Source organism: Poeciliopsis prolifica, unplaced genomic scaffold (genome assembly GCF_027474105.1).
Source record: "Poeciliopsis prolifica strain line A6 unplaced genomic scaffold, Auburn_PproV2 SCAFFOLD072, whole genome shotgun sequence".
Taxonomy (NCBI): Eukaryota; Metazoa; Chordata; class Actinopteri; order Cyprinodontiformes; family Poeciliidae; genus Poeciliopsis; species Poeciliopsis prolifica.
This window is the reverse complement of record NW_026562447.1, coordinates 1,816,195-1,835,782: the sequence shown is the minus strand read 5'-3', so window position 1 is coordinate 1,835,782 and position 19,588 is coordinate 1,816,195. Positions and strand designations below refer to the sequence as shown.

At 36.9% G+C, this 19,588-nt stretch overlaps 2 protein-coding genes across 7 annotated transcripts; both read left to right on the top strand.

Annotated features, from left to right (window-relative positions):
* Window positions 1–804: 804 nt before the first annotated feature.
* anxa13 (annexin A13) lies at window positions 805–8,625 on the top strand. Its single transcript, XM_055020968.1, has 11 exons — window positions 805–936; window positions 2,310–2,385; window positions 2,492–2,586; window positions 2,691–2,861; window positions 4,581–4,614; window positions 5,260–5,339; window positions 5,550–5,618; window positions 5,706–5,807; window positions 6,228–6,303; window positions 6,393–6,505; window positions 7,520–8,625. Exons 1-11 carry the CDS (start codon window positions 922–924, stop codon window positions 7,637–7,639), a joined length of 951 nt encoding a protein of 316 aa, XP_054876943.1. The 5' UTR covers window positions 805–921; the 3' UTR covers window positions 7,640–8,625.
* Window positions 8,626–9,336: 711 nt separating this feature from the next.
* On the top strand, window positions 9,337–13,615 carry LOC129352110 (coiled-coil domain-containing protein 106-like). 6 transcript variants are annotated; one of them, XM_055020963.1, is made up of 6 exons: window positions 9,337–9,479; window positions 9,906–10,040; window positions 11,357–11,564; window positions 11,638–11,850; window positions 11,923–12,129; window positions 12,697–13,615. In XM_055020963.1, the coding sequence occupies exons 3-6, from the start codon at window positions 11,357–11,359 to the stop codon at window positions 13,074–13,076; spliced, it is 1,008 nt and encodes a 335-aa protein (XP_054876938.1). In that variant the 5' UTR covers window positions 9,337–9,479; window positions 9,906–10,040; the 3' UTR covers window positions 13,077–13,615. The 6 variants fall into 6 exon arrangements, with proteins under 6 accessions (XP_054876938.1, XP_054876941.1, XP_054876940.1 ...); XM_055020966.1 differs by having other exon boundaries at window positions 11,352–11,564; window positions 11,656–11,850; XM_055020965.1 differs by having other exon boundaries at window positions 11,352–11,564; window positions 11,641–11,850.
* Window positions 13,616–19,588: the final 5,973 nt, after the last annotated feature.

The window sequence follows — 19,588 nt, the reverse complement described above, 5'->3', positions numbered from 1 at the left end:
TATTTTGTCTTCCATTTTTTGTTTTGTACAGCCACCAGTCTAAAAGTTGTAGTGAATATTTAAGACCACAAGAGGTGCTCTTTGTTTGTTTCTGTGATTAATTATTTGCTTTTGAGATTATATTTTTGAGGACTAGAGTGGTCCAAAATAAACAAAAGGTTTTCAGACACAGATTTGTAAATTTATACGTTCCCACCTACACTGTAGATTTTTTAAAACTGAAAAAATTTCTGATTTCCCCACACACATTGCATTAGATCAGCTGACAACAATCCTCTGTCTGTGACTATTGACTGCAGGAGGTTGTCAGGCTCCAAACACAATGCGTTTGAGGTCCAAACAGGAGTCTGAGTGCTTTGTCAGGATGACGTTACAGTCTACAGATTCTCAATGTGCCCTTTGTTTCTTCCACAGACTGATACCGCATTCCATCTTTAATAAATTTGGGAACCAGACTCCCCCCAATATGGCGGTCTTGCTTATTAAATGAACTCAAAATAGCTTGAATAAATGCATGTTTAGTTCTTATTTCTGAGGTTTTCAATTGTATTTAACCAACTACAAGTGAGTTTCCAATGGAAATCTGCTTTGGGCCTCAAAAAGGCTTAAGTCGGCCCTGAAATGAATCTAGTATTTTATTTCATTGTTGTAAAATACTGTAATATTAATTTCATATTTCAATATTGTTCCAATAAAATGAACAGAGAGGTAGTTTGAAAAAGGTTTGGAGGTTTTCATGCCTGTGTTACAAATCCGGGGAAAACGTCACATGGGAACGTAACAGTCAACGGACGGTCCGTGGTGACGTCACGCTCCGGCTCCCAGTGCTTTTCGGGTCGCACTTTGGACTCGCGAGGGGGGACGATTTTTCCCAAAGACCCACCGCCGCCGACTTCTTCATCCGCCACCGCAGGAAAAGAAATGGGCAACTGTCAAGTAAGTAGGCTCCGTTTTTTAGTGATTTTATCTCCGAAAATTGTCGAATTTACCTCAGTTTTGACGGTATCTAAACATTTAACCGTTTTTTTTTTTTGCTAAGTGCGTCGCGCGACGTAACGGATACTGCATAGAGAGTAAAAGCTACGCCGTTGCGTAAAGCTGCTGAGGAATTTAAGAGCTTCTGATTTATTAGAAAAAAGTGATGCTTCTTTAAGAGTTACCCGTGAGAAAGACGTCATGTCAGGAGTTTACGGAGAGGAAACAGCCACTCCTCTGCGGAATGCCTCTCCGCTGAGTGGGGGTCTGTGGATCCCAATAGCGGCGGTTTAGGGGCTACTTTCTACGTAAGCTACGTAAAGAAAATAACGGGGTTTCTTTATGAGGTTTAAAAATTTTAATTATTTGCATTGATGAGGCTATAATTATTATATCTTATTAAGTTCATAATATGTGAGCGTGAAAATCTGCTATAAAAGTAATAATTATGACTCAAATTCATAACTTTATAGTCATAAAGAGGAGCTTTTAAGACATAATTACAAAAATGTAGGTTAGTTTTTAAGTTAAAATTATAACTATAGTGATTATTACTGGTAATATAAAGCTATGAGTACATAAAATAGTTAGAATGATGACAAAATTACAGTTATGAGATTAAAGTAAAATTTAAAAAAATCATTAGTGATAGAAAATACTAATTAAAAACAATTCAAAATAAAGTCGTAATCACAAAATATTGTTATAATTGAGGGATGTAGTTCTAATTAGAATATCTAGGAGTTATTTTTACTTGATTTTATTATTGTGATATTTCAGTTCAGAAATTTGAGTTTCAAGTCATGGTAAATTAAATAAAAAAATATTTTTTTTGTTAAAAACTCAAAATTATGACTAAAATCTATAATTATGAATTTAAAACTTTCCTTTATGACATTCCATGTGCCTTATTTTGCTTTGAAGTAGTGAAAATAGAAACCGCTTTAATACCTGAAAGCCATAATTTGTCCTGTTTTTTAACATTCATAAGACAAACAATAATTTCTCTGGTTTTAATTCTTAGAAGAGGGTAAGAAACAAAAGATAAAATGTCATTGTTCATTAACGATATGGAAAAGGAAAGTGAAACTGTTCTGTATGTTATGTTCTGTGACCTTTAATTTTAAATTAAAATCCTTTTTTGGTTGATAATTGCCTTTTTCACCCAACCATGTTGTTTTTGGACTTTTGAGCCTGAATTCTTCAACCTGAGGTCTTAAGTGCACTTTCCCAACCCGTCTGCTGCTTCATACAGCTCTGAATCTCGGCTCAAACGATAATTAGTTTGATCTAATCAGCATCTGTTGCATAACAACCTTATTATCTTCCTGCAGCCCACAGTTTTTCCCTATGAGGATTTTGACGTGGTGGCAGACATCAAGGCCATCCGCAAAGCCTGCAAAGGGTTAGGTAGGTTGGAAATATAAAAATGTTTTTGGTTGTAACGAGAGAAATGTTCAGAGGTGGGAGTGAATAATTGATAATCTTGTTCTTCTTCGTTGGGTCTTTTTTTCAGGAACCGATGAGCAGGCCATCATTGACATCCTGGCTAACCGCAGCTCAGCGCAGCGGCAGGAAATCAAGGCGGCTTATTTTGAAAAATACGACGACGTGAGCGACTTCCTGTCTTCTTCCAACTCCATTAACTTCTAAAGAAAATCGTGTCATTTCTCTGCATATCTTTAAGCCTTTCTGTTTATTGTTTTGCATGTTAGGAACTGGTGGATGTGTTGAAGAGTGAGCTGTCGGGGAACTTCGAGAACGCCATCTTAGCCATGCTGGATCCGCCCGTCGTCTACGCGGTGAAGGAGCTGAGGAAGGCCATGAAGGGACCGGGAACCGACGAGGATGTCCTGGTGGAAATCCTCTGCACCGCCACAAACGCTGTGAGCCGCTATCTTCGCTTTCATACAGCTCTTTACTAGAATCCTCTGCAGTACCCTGAAATAATCTCCTTTCTTTCTGTACTTGACTTCCTTACTTTGTGTGAATTTCACATTCAGGTTTGTTTTTTTTGTTTTTTTTGCACAATAATAAAATAATTTGGAGCAACCGTAGAAAAAATGGAGAAACTTTTGTTGCTTTGATTGTTACTCTTTTCTGATACACCCTGTAGTTTTTACTAAGAGCTGCTCTAAGATTTCTCTTGCAAGAAAAGACAAGTTGGATGCTGGACAATAGTTTAGTTTCTCTTCCTTCGATGTGAGAGTTAGCTTTTTTCTGTGCATCGTTGGAAACGTTTTTGAAAACCCAATAAAAATGATGGGCGAAAACCTCTTACACACTTGTTAAAATGAAAAAAATAAAACCTTTCATTTTCCCCTAATTCAGTTGTTATTTTGATTATTTTAAATAACTCAAATAAACCACAATTCCCCTGTAGCATTCAATCAGATACCTGAAATTTTATCTCTTTTTTAAATCATAATTTATCTTCCTTGAAAGTTTTTGGAGGTTTTAACTTTACAATTTTTCTCTTCAGTCCAGAAATCTGGAGAATTATTGGTACTTAATTAAGTTTCCATCCTTTCATTTCATCACCTCAGAAGAAATAATTTTGGCTTTTCTTCTGACTGATAGCTTTTGTGAGAAGATTATTTTGATTCTCGTTTCTCTGCAAACTATGGCCATAGCAAACGTAGATATCAGAAAACATCAGCTTAATTTTATTTCTGGCTAATTGGATTTATTCTAATTGATTTCAGATGTGATGCTGGAATCACATCAAAACATGATCCAGTGACATAATAGGTTAAGGGTGTGCACAGTTATGTAATCAGGGTATTGCAGCTCCTTTTTTTGGTTTTTGCTGTTTTTCTTGAACAGATTTGTTTGTTTTATTTTTGATTTATGACATTTCAAATGTGTGAAGAGCTTTCACACAGGCAACATCATCTTTAGCCATAATAAAAATAATGATAAAAACAAAACTAATCAGACCTAAAGTAGCAGAAGTTCTTCAACATGCAGCCACTATTAGCCAGAGTTACATAGTAATTAGTTACGTTTACTCGGTTACATTTTTTGAGTAGCGTTTTGGAAAAGCTTAGAAGTATTTGTACTATGATGTACTTTTTACTTCAGTGATTTCATTATGAAGTATTTTTACTTTTGAGTAAAATTTTTGGATTTTCTACCCACTGAATGAAAAACAAAAATGTTTTAGCCAAAAATTCCCCAAACACAGACCTGCAGTTTTTGTTAAAGTTTAATCTGTTTAATACTGAAAGAAACTGATTTGGAAAACTTTTATTTGGCCTGATTTTTTTTTCTTTTGTTACTTATATGAATTATTGTCGTTTTGATTCTTAAAATACCAAAAAGTCCACTTAACTTTGTATTTTGGTCCATCTGATGATGTAATTTTTAAACATTAACAGATTAATAATTTGATCAGTTACTCAGTACTTGAGTAAATGTTTTACCAAATACATTTTTACTCTCTAACTTGAGGACAATATTTGAATACATGTAATATGAGCAGCACAGTTCTAGAATAAGAATCGGTCCCCTTTCTGTCTGCTTGTTAATATTTAATGGAGTTAAACAGTAATTTGAGAAAAATGTTTTTCTCATATGTCTGTGTTTTTGTTTCCTGTCAACAGGACATCGCCTTGTTTAAGGAATGCTACTTTCAGGGTAAGTTGTGCATTTTATTATTCATAGTGTCAATATAAGTTACTAAGCCTTTGAATTCCTCTACTGTCAGTATTTCCTTTCAGCTTTTAAAGGAAATGGGTCAGAGAGACTAATTATTGTTTAGTCCATCCGGCTCCAACTTCCCCTTTAACACTGACATTTAAAAACCAGCGCTGTCCAAACCCTTCTGATCAACATGAACAAGTAAAAACGCTTCATTTTTTTCAGTACCTTGAGTTTGGTTTAGTCAAACTAAACAGTTTATGGGGTGGAGCTTTGTATGCATGAAAATACAGACTTGTCATCTAATAACAGAGTGCAGAGCAGTTATTGTCTGTTCAGTTAATTATGAGGTTTAGATTTAAGGCGTCTCTGCTGCTCCAATAGACTTGGTGTACAAGTTCCTCATAAACTTAAATGTTTGATTTACTTTTTACTCATCTGGAAATCATTTACGTCAAATACTTTTCAAAATACTTTTGTGTTTAACGGTTTCTGCTACAAGAAAATACCTACTTACTTCAACCTGCCAGTTTTTTCTTAAAGAAAGAATAACAGGTCACCTGAAAGATGATTTGTGTCTTTAAGCAATTACTTCATAGCAGCTTTGAGCGAATGCCAAGCTTCCTGTTTTGTGTTTTTTAGTGCATGAGCGCGACCTGGAAGCAGATATTGAGAGTGATACGAGCGGAGACGTTAGAAACCTCCTCATGGCTCTGCTGCAGGTACGCAGTTTCCACTCAGCCCAGGAAACAGAACTCCTGCAGTGAAACAGAGCTCACTCTCACTGTGCCCCATCATGGCCCTCACACACACTTTCTCTCTCTCTCTCTCTCTCTCTCTCTCTCTCACACACACACACACACACTGGCCTCAGTTCAGCCTGACTCAGTTTACTGCACAGTCATGGAGCCTCACATCTCCTCTCCTTACAGGGAAACAGAGATGAGAGTTACGACGTGGACGAGGATCTGGCGGAGCTAGACGCCATCACCCTGTTCGATGTGCTGCTTTCATCCTCACATTTACAAAAATCTATAAGTAATAATCAATAACAATCAACTTTATTAACAATCACTGGTGTCCTGCAGGCTGGCGAGGGTCACTTGGGGACAGATGAATCCACCTTCAGCAGCGTCTTGGCCAGCAGAAACTACCTGCAGCTGCAGGCCACCTTCAAGAAATATGAGAAGGTGCTAAACTGCTGCAGCAGATTATATGTTCAGATTATCAATATATCTTTTACTTACTCTGTAAAAGTCAATGAATTGTGGAGTGAATCAATAACCTTGATTTCAGTACAGAAGAGGATTTAGTCACTGAAAAAGTAGAACAATGACTTTAATCTCAGAAGAGTAAAGTTATAATTCTCACAAAAAAAATAATAATTCTGAGATTACGGTAATTGCAAAATTCAGAGGAAAAAATATAATCCTGAGATTGCAGTCATAGTTCTGCAAAAAAATTATAATTCTGAGATTAAATTTAGAATTATGCAAAAAAAGATTAATTTCATAATCCTGAGTCGATCGGTCTCAATCGGCTCTTCTGCAGTTTTCCTCAAATCATTTTTATGACTTTTTGAAGCTGCTAACAAAGTTTATTTCTGGCAGCTTTCTGGAACTGAAATCCTGGACGCTATTGACAACGAAACCTCTGGAACGCTGAAGAAGTGCTACACTGCACTTGGTAAAAAAGAGATTAAAAGTTTTTTAACATTTAGATTTAAATTAAATGTTTAAAGTCTTAAATGTTGGGTCTTTTTTTTTGCCCTGCAGTCAGAGTGGCTAAAAACCCGCAGCTCTACTTCGCCAGGCGTCTGCACAAAGCCATGAAGGGAGCAGGAACAGATGAAGACACCCTGATCCGGATTATCGTGTGCCGCTCTGAGGTAATTACTCTGCTGTCCACCAGGTGGAGCCAAATCCACAGAGAGGAGTCCATCTCTGAAGTTTCTCTGTGTTGGAGCCACAGGAGATGAGGAAAAAGAGTAAATTTATGACAGAAAACTCAGACATTGTCTGGAGAAAAAGTCTGAAATGTGGAGCTCAGTCACAGAAACTTTTATGTTTTTTTTTTTTTTTAAGATTTCTGAGATTAATCTCAACATTTTTGAGTTTTTTTCAAGCAGATTTTTGACTGTCCAAATGCAGAACTGTCCATGTTTTCTGAAAAATGTGAGATTAATCTTTTTTTTTTCAGAAATTCTTTACTTTTCTAAATCAGAGATTTTCTTTAATTAATTCAGCTCAGTTTTTCTGAGTTTTTCCTAGCATTTTATTTTGACTTTTCAAACTCATGAATTTCCAATTCAATAAACTTACAAAAAACTCATAGAAAATAATTTGTATTAAAACTTTTTGATAGGGTTGAAACGACTAATCAGATTAATTGAATTAATCAATTATTTAGATAATCAGCAATTAATTTAGTAATTCATTAATTATTAAATGGAGAATAAAGACTCTAAAAAATTGAATTTAATGAATTATTAATCAATTTATCCAAAATGTAATCAACAGATCGGCCCTACACTGTTTTCATGTTAAATTAAATTGTGGATTTAATTTTAAAATCAGTAATTGTTTTTAGCTGCAGACTCATTATTTGCTAAAGGAATGATGCTACTTCATTTTAGGCAATGAAATATTTATTTTTATAATTTAAAAAAGGAACTTCATTTTCTTGTTTGTATTTTTTATGTATGAAACATGAGGTTAAATAAAAAATTACTAAACTAATCTATAGATGTGCTCACTCCTGGGCTAAACTTCTTAACTTTTCCTTTCAATTTCTTGTGCCACCCCATGATGAAATGCCACCCTGGGCAGTGTGCCACAATCTGGTTTGATTGTCAGGAAACTTATCTCACCAGACAGATAATTTCTCTCATTTCCCCCATCAGTTCGACTTGGAGACAATCAAAGACGAGTACCTGGAGAAGTACGACGTGTCCTTGAAGGACGCCATCCGGGACGAGTGCAGCGGCGACTTCAAGCGCCTCCTGCTGGCCATTTGCCACTAGAAGCTGCAGGAGTTTTCATCTAGCCGACTGAAACTCCTCAGACCCTGAAAGGCATTAAGACAGAGCAGTTATTACTAACCTCCCTTAAACAGGGATCCATTTCTAGTTCTTAACATTTATAGAGACACTAATATTTCTGTGTTTGTAACAAAAGTGAAACCCCGCTGATGTCACAGTGATGTCATAAATCACGGCCCTCTTCACTGCTGCTACCACTTATGCAATCACTCCATTTGGAATGAAGTTTCTGCTTTTCTTGAAGGTTTTGACTGTTAATGAAGGAGCTATCGTAAAAGAAACAAGTCATTTTTGAAATTATCATAATTTGCTTTATGTTGCGTCTTTTCTCCATCTTCAACTACAACATGGCCAAAGCACAAAATCTTAAGTAATTTTAGCTTACTTTATGGTGCAAATATTGCAGTTGAAATCAAGACCAAACTAATTTAGAAACATGAAGGACTTTAATTTAATAATTTCTTTAATATCCATGAAAAAGTTCTAGTTCTAATGGTAGATAATTTTACATCTAACAAGACATTTTTTCTGTCATAAATGAACTAATCTGCTATTATTTACAAAAGAAGTTACTTGTAAGTTAGTTTGTCTTTTTTCAAATGTACTAAGATATTTGCATTAAAAACGAGACTAAAATGACTTGGTAAGATTTTGTGTTTTTGCAGTGCATGCCTTGACAAATCCAAGTGCATTTGACCTGATTACATCCTTGTTTTGTATTTTCTTCCTAACAAAGATTAGTATTAATATATATGTAACTACAGAGCCAGTGCAGATGTTATACTGTATCAACTGTGTTTAGATTATCTGAATTTAACACTGACATAATCTGATGAGTTTCTTGTTTTTTATTTGTGTCTATTTATGGCAGCTTAAATTTCAACATTAATAGACACAATAAATACTGACAACATAAACACTCTGTAGCCAAAGAGTTTTAACTTAATAAAGTTTACTGTATAATCAGTCTTTATGGGTTTATTTTATTTCTTAGTCCAGATTTCACTGGTGTAACTGGAGCATCTCTAATTATAATCAAAAAGTTAATTTATTCATTTCAGAAACACACAGATGTTCTGTGATTTTGATTTTGGCTCACAAATGCAAATTAACAATGAAACAGATTAAATGATCACTCTGCTTCATTTATATTTGGATTAATGAGTCACAAGAATCAATCAGCTTCCAATGTTGCATTGTTCCCAAATTTTCCAAAAATCCATTCAGGGTTCTTAAATATGGCTCCGATATTTTCAGATATGTATCTTTATTACCTTATAACGTGAACCTTATGTTGTAAGAACGTGATAGGGATAATTTCATATCCGGAGGTGGCGGTATTACGCTTTTAGTACAGGCATAAAAACAAGGCTATAAATTAAAAGCTTGAAATAACACAAGAACGAACAAAAGTCATAAAACTGAGGAGTTGCTTTCACTGAAGCTTGTGTGTGTTTCGGGTTAGAATGTATCTAGGTTAGGAATTGCATGATATGCTATTTTAAACTGTATCTCTAGCGGTTTTAGATTACAAAACAGTCTGATTGTCAACTTTAACAAACAAAGTAGGAAATATTTGGTCTACTTCGTTTCAAGGAATCGATACAAATCAACTCTTCCCTTTTAGTTGTCACAATTCCGACATTCAGTGAACGCAGCCGTTAGCTCCGCCCCTTCCCTCAGACATGCCTGGTGTGGTGTCGCATTTCGCCTCCTCTCTCTGTTTATATTTCCATCAAACGGGGAGTTGTGTTTCAAATTAACGCCGTAACAAACCTGGAACATAACCAGACTCTCTCTGAGCATCTGGACCCAGTTCTAGGTAGGTTATTCTGCGTGTTTTACCGGCCGATTTCCTCCGTTTCCCCCCGTATTTTGATGGTAATTACGGTGATTAGCATCCATGTTGGTTGTAGGTAATTGAAACCTCTGCACGAAGGAAGGCTTTCCTCTTTGTATAGGTGTAATCACGTTATGCGGATGCTTAATAATTTCTGTTATTTTAAATATTAATTTGATCAAATGTATCCGGAGAATACATCTTTATAGAAAATGGATTAAGCCGACTTGTAATGATTTATTCTGGTTGGAAGTGAGACAGATAAATTGGTAAAATAACGTATAAATAATCTTTGTAAACGTTGTATTATGCCATTGTTATAACCAGAAAACACAGTTATTATGATGTAACATTAACACTGGCTTCAACAGTTTGATGTCAAACACTTGAACACACCACTTCAAACAGTTTGTGTCCAGCATGTGTGGGGTCTGCAGCCCATTTCCTGATCCCAGGCTCACACAGGTCCTGGATGGAGGAAAGCACCAAGAACAACTGTGCAAAAACCTCTGAAGAAGAAGACAACTTTCTTCTTCACGAAATGTAAACAAAAATACATTTTTGTATTTTTAGCAGGATTTTTCTTTTGTTTTTGGTCATAGACCATGAGCCATTTCTCTTGCTAGTGCTAGCCTATGGCATTTATTTTGGTTGTATTTACCCAGAATGCTCTGCGTTGCAGCCCACTTCCTGCTTCTGTAGTGGTCTCTTTGCTTTACCTTCACATATGCATTCGACCTTCACCATAGTTCACTTTAACTGAACCAAGACAAAGTTTGTTTACACCCTCAGTGTCCTAATCTTGAATTTTAGTATTTTCTGTAATTTCCCACTTGGGATTAAGATCTAACCTGGTTGCTTATTTTACTGGACAAATAAACAACCAACTATAAACATCAATGCTAAACGTTAGGTAACGCTAAGTAAAGACATTAGAGGAAACTGCATTTATTTTTAATTTTTTGCAGTGAACTTGAAGTATCTCTATTCAAAGAAAACACAAATAAACATGTTTTTTTTTGGTGAATTACATCATGAAAGATGTTAGTTGCTTTATTACCAGGGAGATCTGAACAACTAAAAATGGATAAAGTAATTGTTGGAGACTCATAAACTCATGGTTAACACTCATTACTTCAGCTTATTTAACGTTGAATTGACATTTTCCCTTTAAATATGCTTTCATTATCTGTCAGGTTGTTATATATTAGTTTTTTCTCATCCATTTGACCTGATCAGTTGGAATAAAGTGTCTTTGTGAACATAAAACGAGTTAATAACCTGTCATTTGACTTTCTGCGTCATCATTTCATTGGAATCTCTGCATGAAGAGTCATGTTGCAGTTCCTCATCATAAAGGTGGATCCACTTTTCCTAAATGTTCTGCTAATTACAAGGTCTTAATTACAAGTTACAGATGTCACAGTTGCATGGGCTGCTTCTTGTTGCTACAGAAACAGATTCAGCTAAAGTGTTTTTTCCCCCTCAAGCAGCCAGTTGTTGATGTTAACAGCAGCGTCAGTCAATGTTGGGGATTTCCCCAGCATTTTTTGCCTTTAACATTGCTGTTGGTCCAATAAGTAAAACCGGCGATATTAACAACTTGTGCTTATTTCCATCTTGTTGTCCTTTATGTTTCAGGAGCAAACGAATGTTAAGCATCTGGTTTTTGTTTGGTCACGTAACTGTGACATTGTAAGATGTTTAACTGAAACCGAGAAGCAATGTCTGTGTTATGGTCACTTTTTACAGTGTTAAAGGTTAGGAAAGAATATTGAATATTGGTTATCAGCATCATAGCAGAGCTATCGCATTCATTTCAGTCAATGTTTCTCTTCTCTTTTCCTTGGTTAGATTAGATGTCGTCCATGTGGCAACAGGAGCCATCCGGTTATTCCCCATGTGTGGAGATCGACTCCAGCTCTGTCAGGTCCAAGGACCGGCTCGGCTCTTCGAGCTGGCTAAAGCAAGAGCAGGATGAGCTCCGGATAATCAAGTGGGAGAACTTCCAGGGCGGAGCGTCCTCCGACGCCGTTCAGGACAACACTCCCAGCAGCGCCATGTCTGGTAAGAGCTGAATGTCTTTTAATCATTCAATCACCAAATTCTCATAAAATAAATTATTTCTCTTCGTAACAAGAAGCTTCGTCATTCGAAGGCTTGCCGCCGAGGGTGCTGCTCACCATCACAAAACTGCAGTGCATGCTGGAGAGCAAGCAGGAGCGCATTGCTGCACTGGAGCGACAGGTGGAGGACTTGATGCAGGATCGCAAGTTTCTGCGCAGTCAAATCGAAAACCTCACCACCAATCGCTCCATGGCACCGTTTGTTGCACCCAGTTCGGCCACTGAGGGTCAGTAAATGCAGCTGAAGGAAGCTGTCTTAACGGACTAAGAGGTTTTATTTTGGTGTTTTGTGTCTTTAGCTCCCAAATCAAGCAAAATGCAGCATTCAGAAAACAAATCTCGAAAGAGAGAAAGAGCTTCTTCTTCTTCCTCGGCCAGCAGCGTCAGCGGCTCGGAGGCGTCCGACTCCTCTGACGCGTCGGCGGCGTCGAGTGAGCACCGACGGAGAAAACACCACAAAGACAAGAAAAGGTCAAAGAAAGGGAAAGACTACAGCAGGAAGAGAGGTAATGAACAGATGAAAGGTTAATATAACACATCTGATGCAAAGCTAAAGCATCATTAGCTTGACCTCATGGTGCTTCAGCAGATCTGTTTGAGCACTTTATAGATATTTCCACATAAGCTGTAATAAACAAAACCTGTTTTTACATAAAACTTCCAACAAAAAAAACATTTTATTCTGAATCAGAGTGAAATTAGGTGAGTTTTTGTTACACAAACAGAACTGAAACTGGCCCTGTTGCACCTTGTTAATTTTAATTTAACAACAAGTACACAAAGTGGATCAACAGGAAACCTTATATCAGTAGCTGCTCAAACTGATAAAAATAGATAAAACATAAAGTTTTATCAAATGAGCCCCTCCTCCACTGTGCTTGTAAGTTGGTATTCACTTAAAGATGACCAGTAGCGCCCTCTGCTACTGCAACACTAAAAGAAAGTCCAAGTGGACCTTATTAGTTAAACCATTGAACCTAAATTTAATCTAATACAACACAAAGTGAGAATCAATTGTAAACTAATGCGTAATAGCATCTCATGTAGCGTCTTGTTTGTTTTTGTCCCATCAGCCACTGGCGTCCTGTACGTCATTAACCGCTACAAACAGGTCCTCTCAGCCTTCATCAAGAAGAAGAGCATGAGCGAAGCCTTCCGTCACCACGGCATCGACAGGAACACCATTGCCAACACGGCATCCATCGCAGAGCTGCACCTTGCCGGGAAGGAAATGATCCCCCTGGTGGGCCAGTTTCGGCAAGGAGAAGAGACTCTGGTGAATTATGCTCAGAGATGCACCCTGGTCATCGACAGCGACCCCGAACTGTCCAGAAAAATCGACCAGATGAAAGCGAACGGCCAGCTGCTGCCCATATCAGGGAAGAGGTCCAGGGTGCTGCATTCTCACATGCAGCCACTAGGGGACGGTACAGAGAGCATCTTAATAGGCTGATGCTAAAAAACACTGATGGGTTTTCTTTCAGTTGAAGCTGCTGTTTTATGTGGCACATCCTGTAATTATTCTAATTATTCTTTTTTATTTGTCTCTTATTATTTTTGGGGAAAATGTGGCAGTTAAACTCAGAAGGTTTTATCTCTGTAATAGCGGAAATATCCACCAGATGGCAGCATTCACCTGTTACTTGATTCTCATAAATTATTTCAAAATGGCGGACTTTCAGGCTTCTGTTTCCCAATTACTTGATTTTTAATAGTTTTATAATTTTTGTGATAAAAATTCATTATGAAAAAGATTTAGCTATTTGCCTCAGTTTACATTCAGGACGATTTAAAATGAGCCTGACAGAATAATACAGCCATATTTAATACGTTTTAATGAGGCCGGTTAAAAATACCCTTTTGGCAGGAATTAAACATACTTATCATGAAACCCACTTTCCTTATTTTATATCTGATTTCATATTCTAATTGTAAATGTGTTGTCTTCAGAAAATCATTACAATTAACAGAAATAAAAGCTGCAAAACAACAGTCTGGCTCAAATTAATATAATACATGTATCATATATGTGTAAAGTGTATATACTGTACATGTATATATTATTTTTAATTGTAAAGAAGCTGAAAAGTGTGGCATGCATTTGTTTTTGAGTCAAAACTTTGTAGAACTGCGTTTTGCTGCAATTCTACCTCCAAATGTTTGGATCAAAGACTTTACATTCATACAGTGAGGATGAGGCACCAGAAATAGAAAATACTGCCACCTGCAGGTGGGAGTTAGCATCTATTCAACCCAATATTATTAACTATTTTTGTGGTAAATTTGCAATAAATTCACAATTATTCTGAAATGCCAGACAACAAATGCCCAATTCTTGGTTTCACTTTCTCTTTGTGGAACTTTGTCTTTTTGCGTAAAATCCCAATGAAATGCTCTGAAGGCGCTCCGTTGCAGCTGGAAGCTCCAGATGAATATTTTTAGATCCTGACTTTGTGAAGCACCCTCAGCTAATGGTGTTACAGCAAAACGTCGCAGTTTGCTTTTCACAGAGTGACAAATTACTTAGTGCAAAGCTATTACAGAGCGCTGCATCCTCACTGTTTATCTTTGCATGGGACTGTCTCTGTTCACCACCTCTGCTATGCTTCTTGTTACTCTTTAAGTCTCCATATTCAACTTTCATTCTCTCTGTTTTCGTGAAAGTTTTGGCTGATTTTCACAACATTTGGTGGATTTTTAGAAAACGTAAAAGGTTGTCATTGTATGGCAGAAAAGCTAAAAAATTGCACTCATTTTACAGTTTATATTATTTTTTAAATGTCTGAAATCTATCATTGGTTAATTAAGTATGACAACTGTAAATGGGAATTCTTGTGCAACTTTGTGATTTAAAAGGACATTGAGCCACAAAAATATTAAATAAGCATAAGTTAATTTTATCACACTGTGATTAACAACATGCTGTCTTACAATGGTGCATTAGGGCCACTAAGTGAAAAAAAGGGGAAAACTTAAAAGTTTTCTAAATTTCTGACCCCCAAAAAGTTGAAAATTTGCAAGAAAAAAAATTGTAACGTTTCAAACTCAGAAGTTTCAAAACTTTTTTTGCTAGAGATTATAGATTTCTGAGATTAATTTCAAAATTTATGACATTTTCTGACAAATTCTTCACTTTTCAAATTCAGAAATTTTCACATTTTCCTGAGAAAATTTCAGATATTAACATCACAATTTCTGAATTTTTGTTGAAAATATTTGAGTCAGAAATTACACATTTTGTTTCCCAGAATATTTCTGAGATAAATCCTAAAATTGTAATCTTCAAACTCAGATATTCCAAGTTACTTCTGGACTTAATCTACAAATTTCTGAGATTTTTGTGGCAAATTTTTGAAGTTTGAAACCCAGATTTTTTTCTACAAAATTCATGAGATTCATATCAACATATCTGAGGGTTTTAATTTAATTTTACTTTATTTTGTTTTATCTAAGATTTCTGGACTTTGATACAAAATTGCTGAGTTTTCTAGAAATTTTTTGTCTCTTCAAATTTAAATTTTTTTTTTTCCAAAAATTGAACTTAATCTCAATTTTTTGGGTGAGATTTTGTAGCAAATGTTCCACTTCCAAAACTCAAATATTTCAAATTTTTTTCTAGAAAAAAATTCAGTGATCAATCCCAAAATACTTGAAGTTTTTTTGTAAAAGAAAAATGTCAACTGTCCAAACTCAGAAATCTGAGTTGTTTTTTTGTTTTTAGAAAAAAATCTGAGTTGTTTTCTAAAATTTTGCTGAGATTAATCTGAAAATTTGTGAATTTTTTGGCACAAGTCTACTCCCTTTTCATGCCTGTGTTTTTTTTTTCAAGCTGATAAAAACACAAACAACATATTAAGAAAAAAAAATATCTTGAAAGTGTCAGTCAGATCTGGCAGCTCTCCGCCAGCCAGACAGAGGGACAGGTGCATGCTGGTGATGTTTGCGTCTCTCTGCCAGCTTTCTTCTGGTCCCCACCTCCCGAGGCAGGAACATGTCACTCCCGCTCTCTTTGTCGCCAGATTTAACAGCCTGAATTGTAGCTGTAGATATTATAGTGTAGCAACTGGGGAATGTGAGGCTAACGACTCGAGGATGTGGGCCTAATCGAGCCTGAAGCAGCCGCCGCTCCTCCCCCAAGTTCCAGCTGGGACTCCATTTTGTGCCTTTTTTTGGCTGCAGGTGCTACGTCACTGCTCAAAATTCAACCCACTCTCCTCCTCCATCTCCGTTTTCCTCCTTCCTGTTCACCTTTAGGCTCCCGACCTTGACAGAAAGGAGCATCTGGACTTTCTCACCCACAGCAGCTTGTAATCTCCACCAATCATTGACCTAATGGTGCATGTAAAACTGGTGAACTGGTGAAATTGGGTTCGCCTGAGCTAAACCTGCTCATAACAAAGCAGCGGCCTTGTTATGTAAAGGATTATTAGGACTGTAATGGAGCCAAAGAGCTCAGACTGCAGAGTAAACGCAGTCAGAGAGTCAGATTAACGGTTTATATTTGTTTCTAATAAGTGATTTGTAAAAGTACAGGATGTTTTTGTTTACTATGAAAAAAATGTTAATACCTCTGTAATCATTCATTTCAGGATATATTTGTAAAATAATTCCTAATTTTTCTTCCTTTTTTACAGTGATTTTCTACTTTTTGTTGCTGTATCTCATAAAAACTGAAGAAGATGGATGGATGGATGGATGGATGGATGGATGGATGGATGGATGGATGGATGGATGGATGGATGGATGGATGGATGGATGGATGGATGGATGGATGGATGGATGGATGGATGGATGGATGTCATTCATCTAAGCTGCTGGTCGTTCTATGGAGAGCCAATAACATCTAAAATATCATCTTGACTTCCACATCTATCACCAAAATATATGACAAATTGGCCTGCCATATTTTTCCTCACCAGTTTAAATTGAGTTTCTTCCTCTAATATTTTCCACTAACACACTAGATGCTCTTTATCAGAGCTGGTGGTCGCTTCAGACACCTGTCTCTATCACTAAGCAATCAAAGAAATCCTCCCTCAAAGCTTTTCAAGGCAATTCTTTCTGACTGCAATATGGCGGCATGTGATTGACCCGTAAATGAGCCACCAGGGGGCAGTGTTGCACCCAGAACAACCTTTAGCTGGAAAACTTCTAAATAAATCTCTTTTTTCTCGTTTTTGGTCGTTTTTCAGTTTTTTTCCTCACTTCCTAAGCAGCCCAAAATACACAGGAAACATTTATTAATTGTATTTGCGCTTCACTGTTTTAAAAACGGCGAACAATAATAGATGCTGATCTCAAATCCTCACAATTACAGCATTTTCTGCTCCATCAACAAGTCTGGAGGTGCTCTCCATCTGGTTGTCACTGATAAGAAACTAACTGCAGGCAGCTGGATAATAGTCGAGCAAGCTTAAAAGCAGAGAAGGAGGAGGAAGAGGAGGGAGAGCATCATGCATTCTGGGGGACCCCATAGAGAAAAAACCCCCCCGGCCCCCTCAATGTGAATGATGGGGCTGGAGGGGGTGGGTGGGGACGACATGCTGGCAAACATAATTCTGCATGAATGTGGGGAACAAGATGGCTGCAGTGGATGTGAGTCACAGCATGTTTACAATAAAACCTGTGAGTCACATGGAGAGGGATGCAAAGCATAAAGCGACCTATTTCTGCTCTATGCTTTAATAGGCAAAACATTGATAAAATGCACAAAGCTCTGTTTCTAATTCATGAGCATTTTTAAAGCTGCATCAGATTCTGATCTGGCTCTCTACCCAGAAACTAACCTGCGGACTCGTGTGACGCAGAGTGACGCAGACAAACGTGCAGAAATGACGTCACGATGGAACCCCAACTCCACCGTCCAATCAGAGTTGATTTCTGGTCCAGTGACGCAGGAAATATGAAAGGCACTGCGATCTGAATTTTGATTGTTTTTTCTTTTTTCTTTTAGTTTGATACACAAAAAGTCTGGAAACATGGGTTTCCATATTTATCTCAATGTTCTGTCTTCTTACACTTTGTCTTCAAGGTTACACTGAAAAAAAATCCTACTAACTAATAGGTCTCATAATCTGAGAGCAAATCAAGAGTTGAGAAATTACAATGCAAAGCCTCTAGGTATGAAGCTAAACTACCGATCTATGCTGATATCAATCTGATACTTGGTATCAATATCATCAATATTAGATGAAAAATTAGCAAATTTTTTATGATTAATTTGGAATAACATTCCAAAGAAATCTGCAAAAACCAAACTGTGAATAGTGCGGTGCGTTTTTGTTTTGTTTTGTCTTGTAGCCTTTTGCTAACACTCCTTCATTCAACGCAGAAGATTGGAAAAGAACGGTGTCTCCATAGTTAACAACAATTAGACACGTACCTTCTCCATAATGTGATATTTGATATCTTTAATCATTCTTTCTTACAAATTATATGCATACTAAGCTATATTAAGCAAAGGGTCCTTTTCATTAATATAAACCCACCTTATGCAAAAAAACAAGAAAAGACAACAAAAGAACAATCATCGGCTCATAATGAGCAACTTTCACCAAGTTGATGCAAAACTCCCATCAGGATTTACATCACAACTCCTACTCACTGCTCTGTTTGGACTGTGACTCACTGTTTGGTCCGTTCGAGTGCCAGTCATGAACTCTGCTGATTGCACTCATGTGGGATAAAAGGAGTTTGGGTAAAAATGGTCAAAACCACTTCACTGGTTGAGTCGTACTTTCTTCGTTTAGTTAGATTTATGCAAAAGGTCGGGTTGTTTGCAGTCAAGGTTTAACTTTAAGTAAAACAGAGCATGTTTTCTGACTGAAAAAGGTGCTGATCTAAACAAATGTTTCATTTGTTTAGCAGAAAATTAGCATCACTCAAAAATAAAAGAAGAAAGAAGTGGATAGCAAATATCAACTAATAAACAAATGCATTTATTTTGTTATGCATAAAATCACATTCATTGGTGATTACAATTGATTTTTGTTTTGTTCGGAGGATTTTTCTTTGTTGTGTTAAAATTGTAACGTTTCCTGGTTAGATTCTTGTTCATCTTACATTTCTTTGCTTTCAATGTCTGCTTAACTTCTACACAAACAGAAACAGAATATTTGTGAGTAAATTCAAGTCATTAAAATCTTACCATTTTATTTTTCTAACTTCTAAAAGCAGCCAGCTTTATGAACAATGTTAATAATTGTGCACAGTGTAATACAATAAATTAATTTTTGTTTTTGCCCAATGGATTGAATCATAATGACGTGATTATTTGACAGAATTGTTAAGTGGAGTAGGCAGAGTCAAAAAAGGCAATTTGCTGAAAGTACAGGACAGTCAAAGCAGTAATTAATCCAAAATGTACAAAAAACATTTTTCATTGTCTGTAAATATGTATAGTTTTACCTGATCCTGGTTCAAATTCTGTAAAAAACAAAAAGTATTTGTTTATGTGCATCTTCTTATTTATTTCTAATATTGCTAAAGTGGCAAAGTGAGAAATATGCAGAATGGACCAATTTTGTTACCCGATTAACTGATTAATCGTCGGAATTGATTGTATACGCTTGTATTCAAATGATGAGATTTTTCCCCGTCGCATAGTGGACAGACTGCAAACTGTGCAACTTGCACACCAAGTAGTGTGCTTTGCAGCAGTAAAGCGTGTCGACATGATGTGCAAGGTCGTTCGGTCAGCCGAAGAAAGGAGTGCCAAAATGGCGCACGGCTCCGGCAATGATGGCCTAATGATCTTTATATCAACTTTGCATTCCCAGCGTTCATTTCATCGGTCCTATAGAAGACAGCTGGGGAAGTCACGGTCCGGCGCTTCGCCACAATGCCCGGCCATTGACGCAAACCTCGGGCCCGTCAGTCATTCACGCCACGTCACCGCGGACACAATCGCATCATCAGTGGCCTTATTCAATCAGTCTGCACAGGCGGCGCCTGGCTTGGATGCGG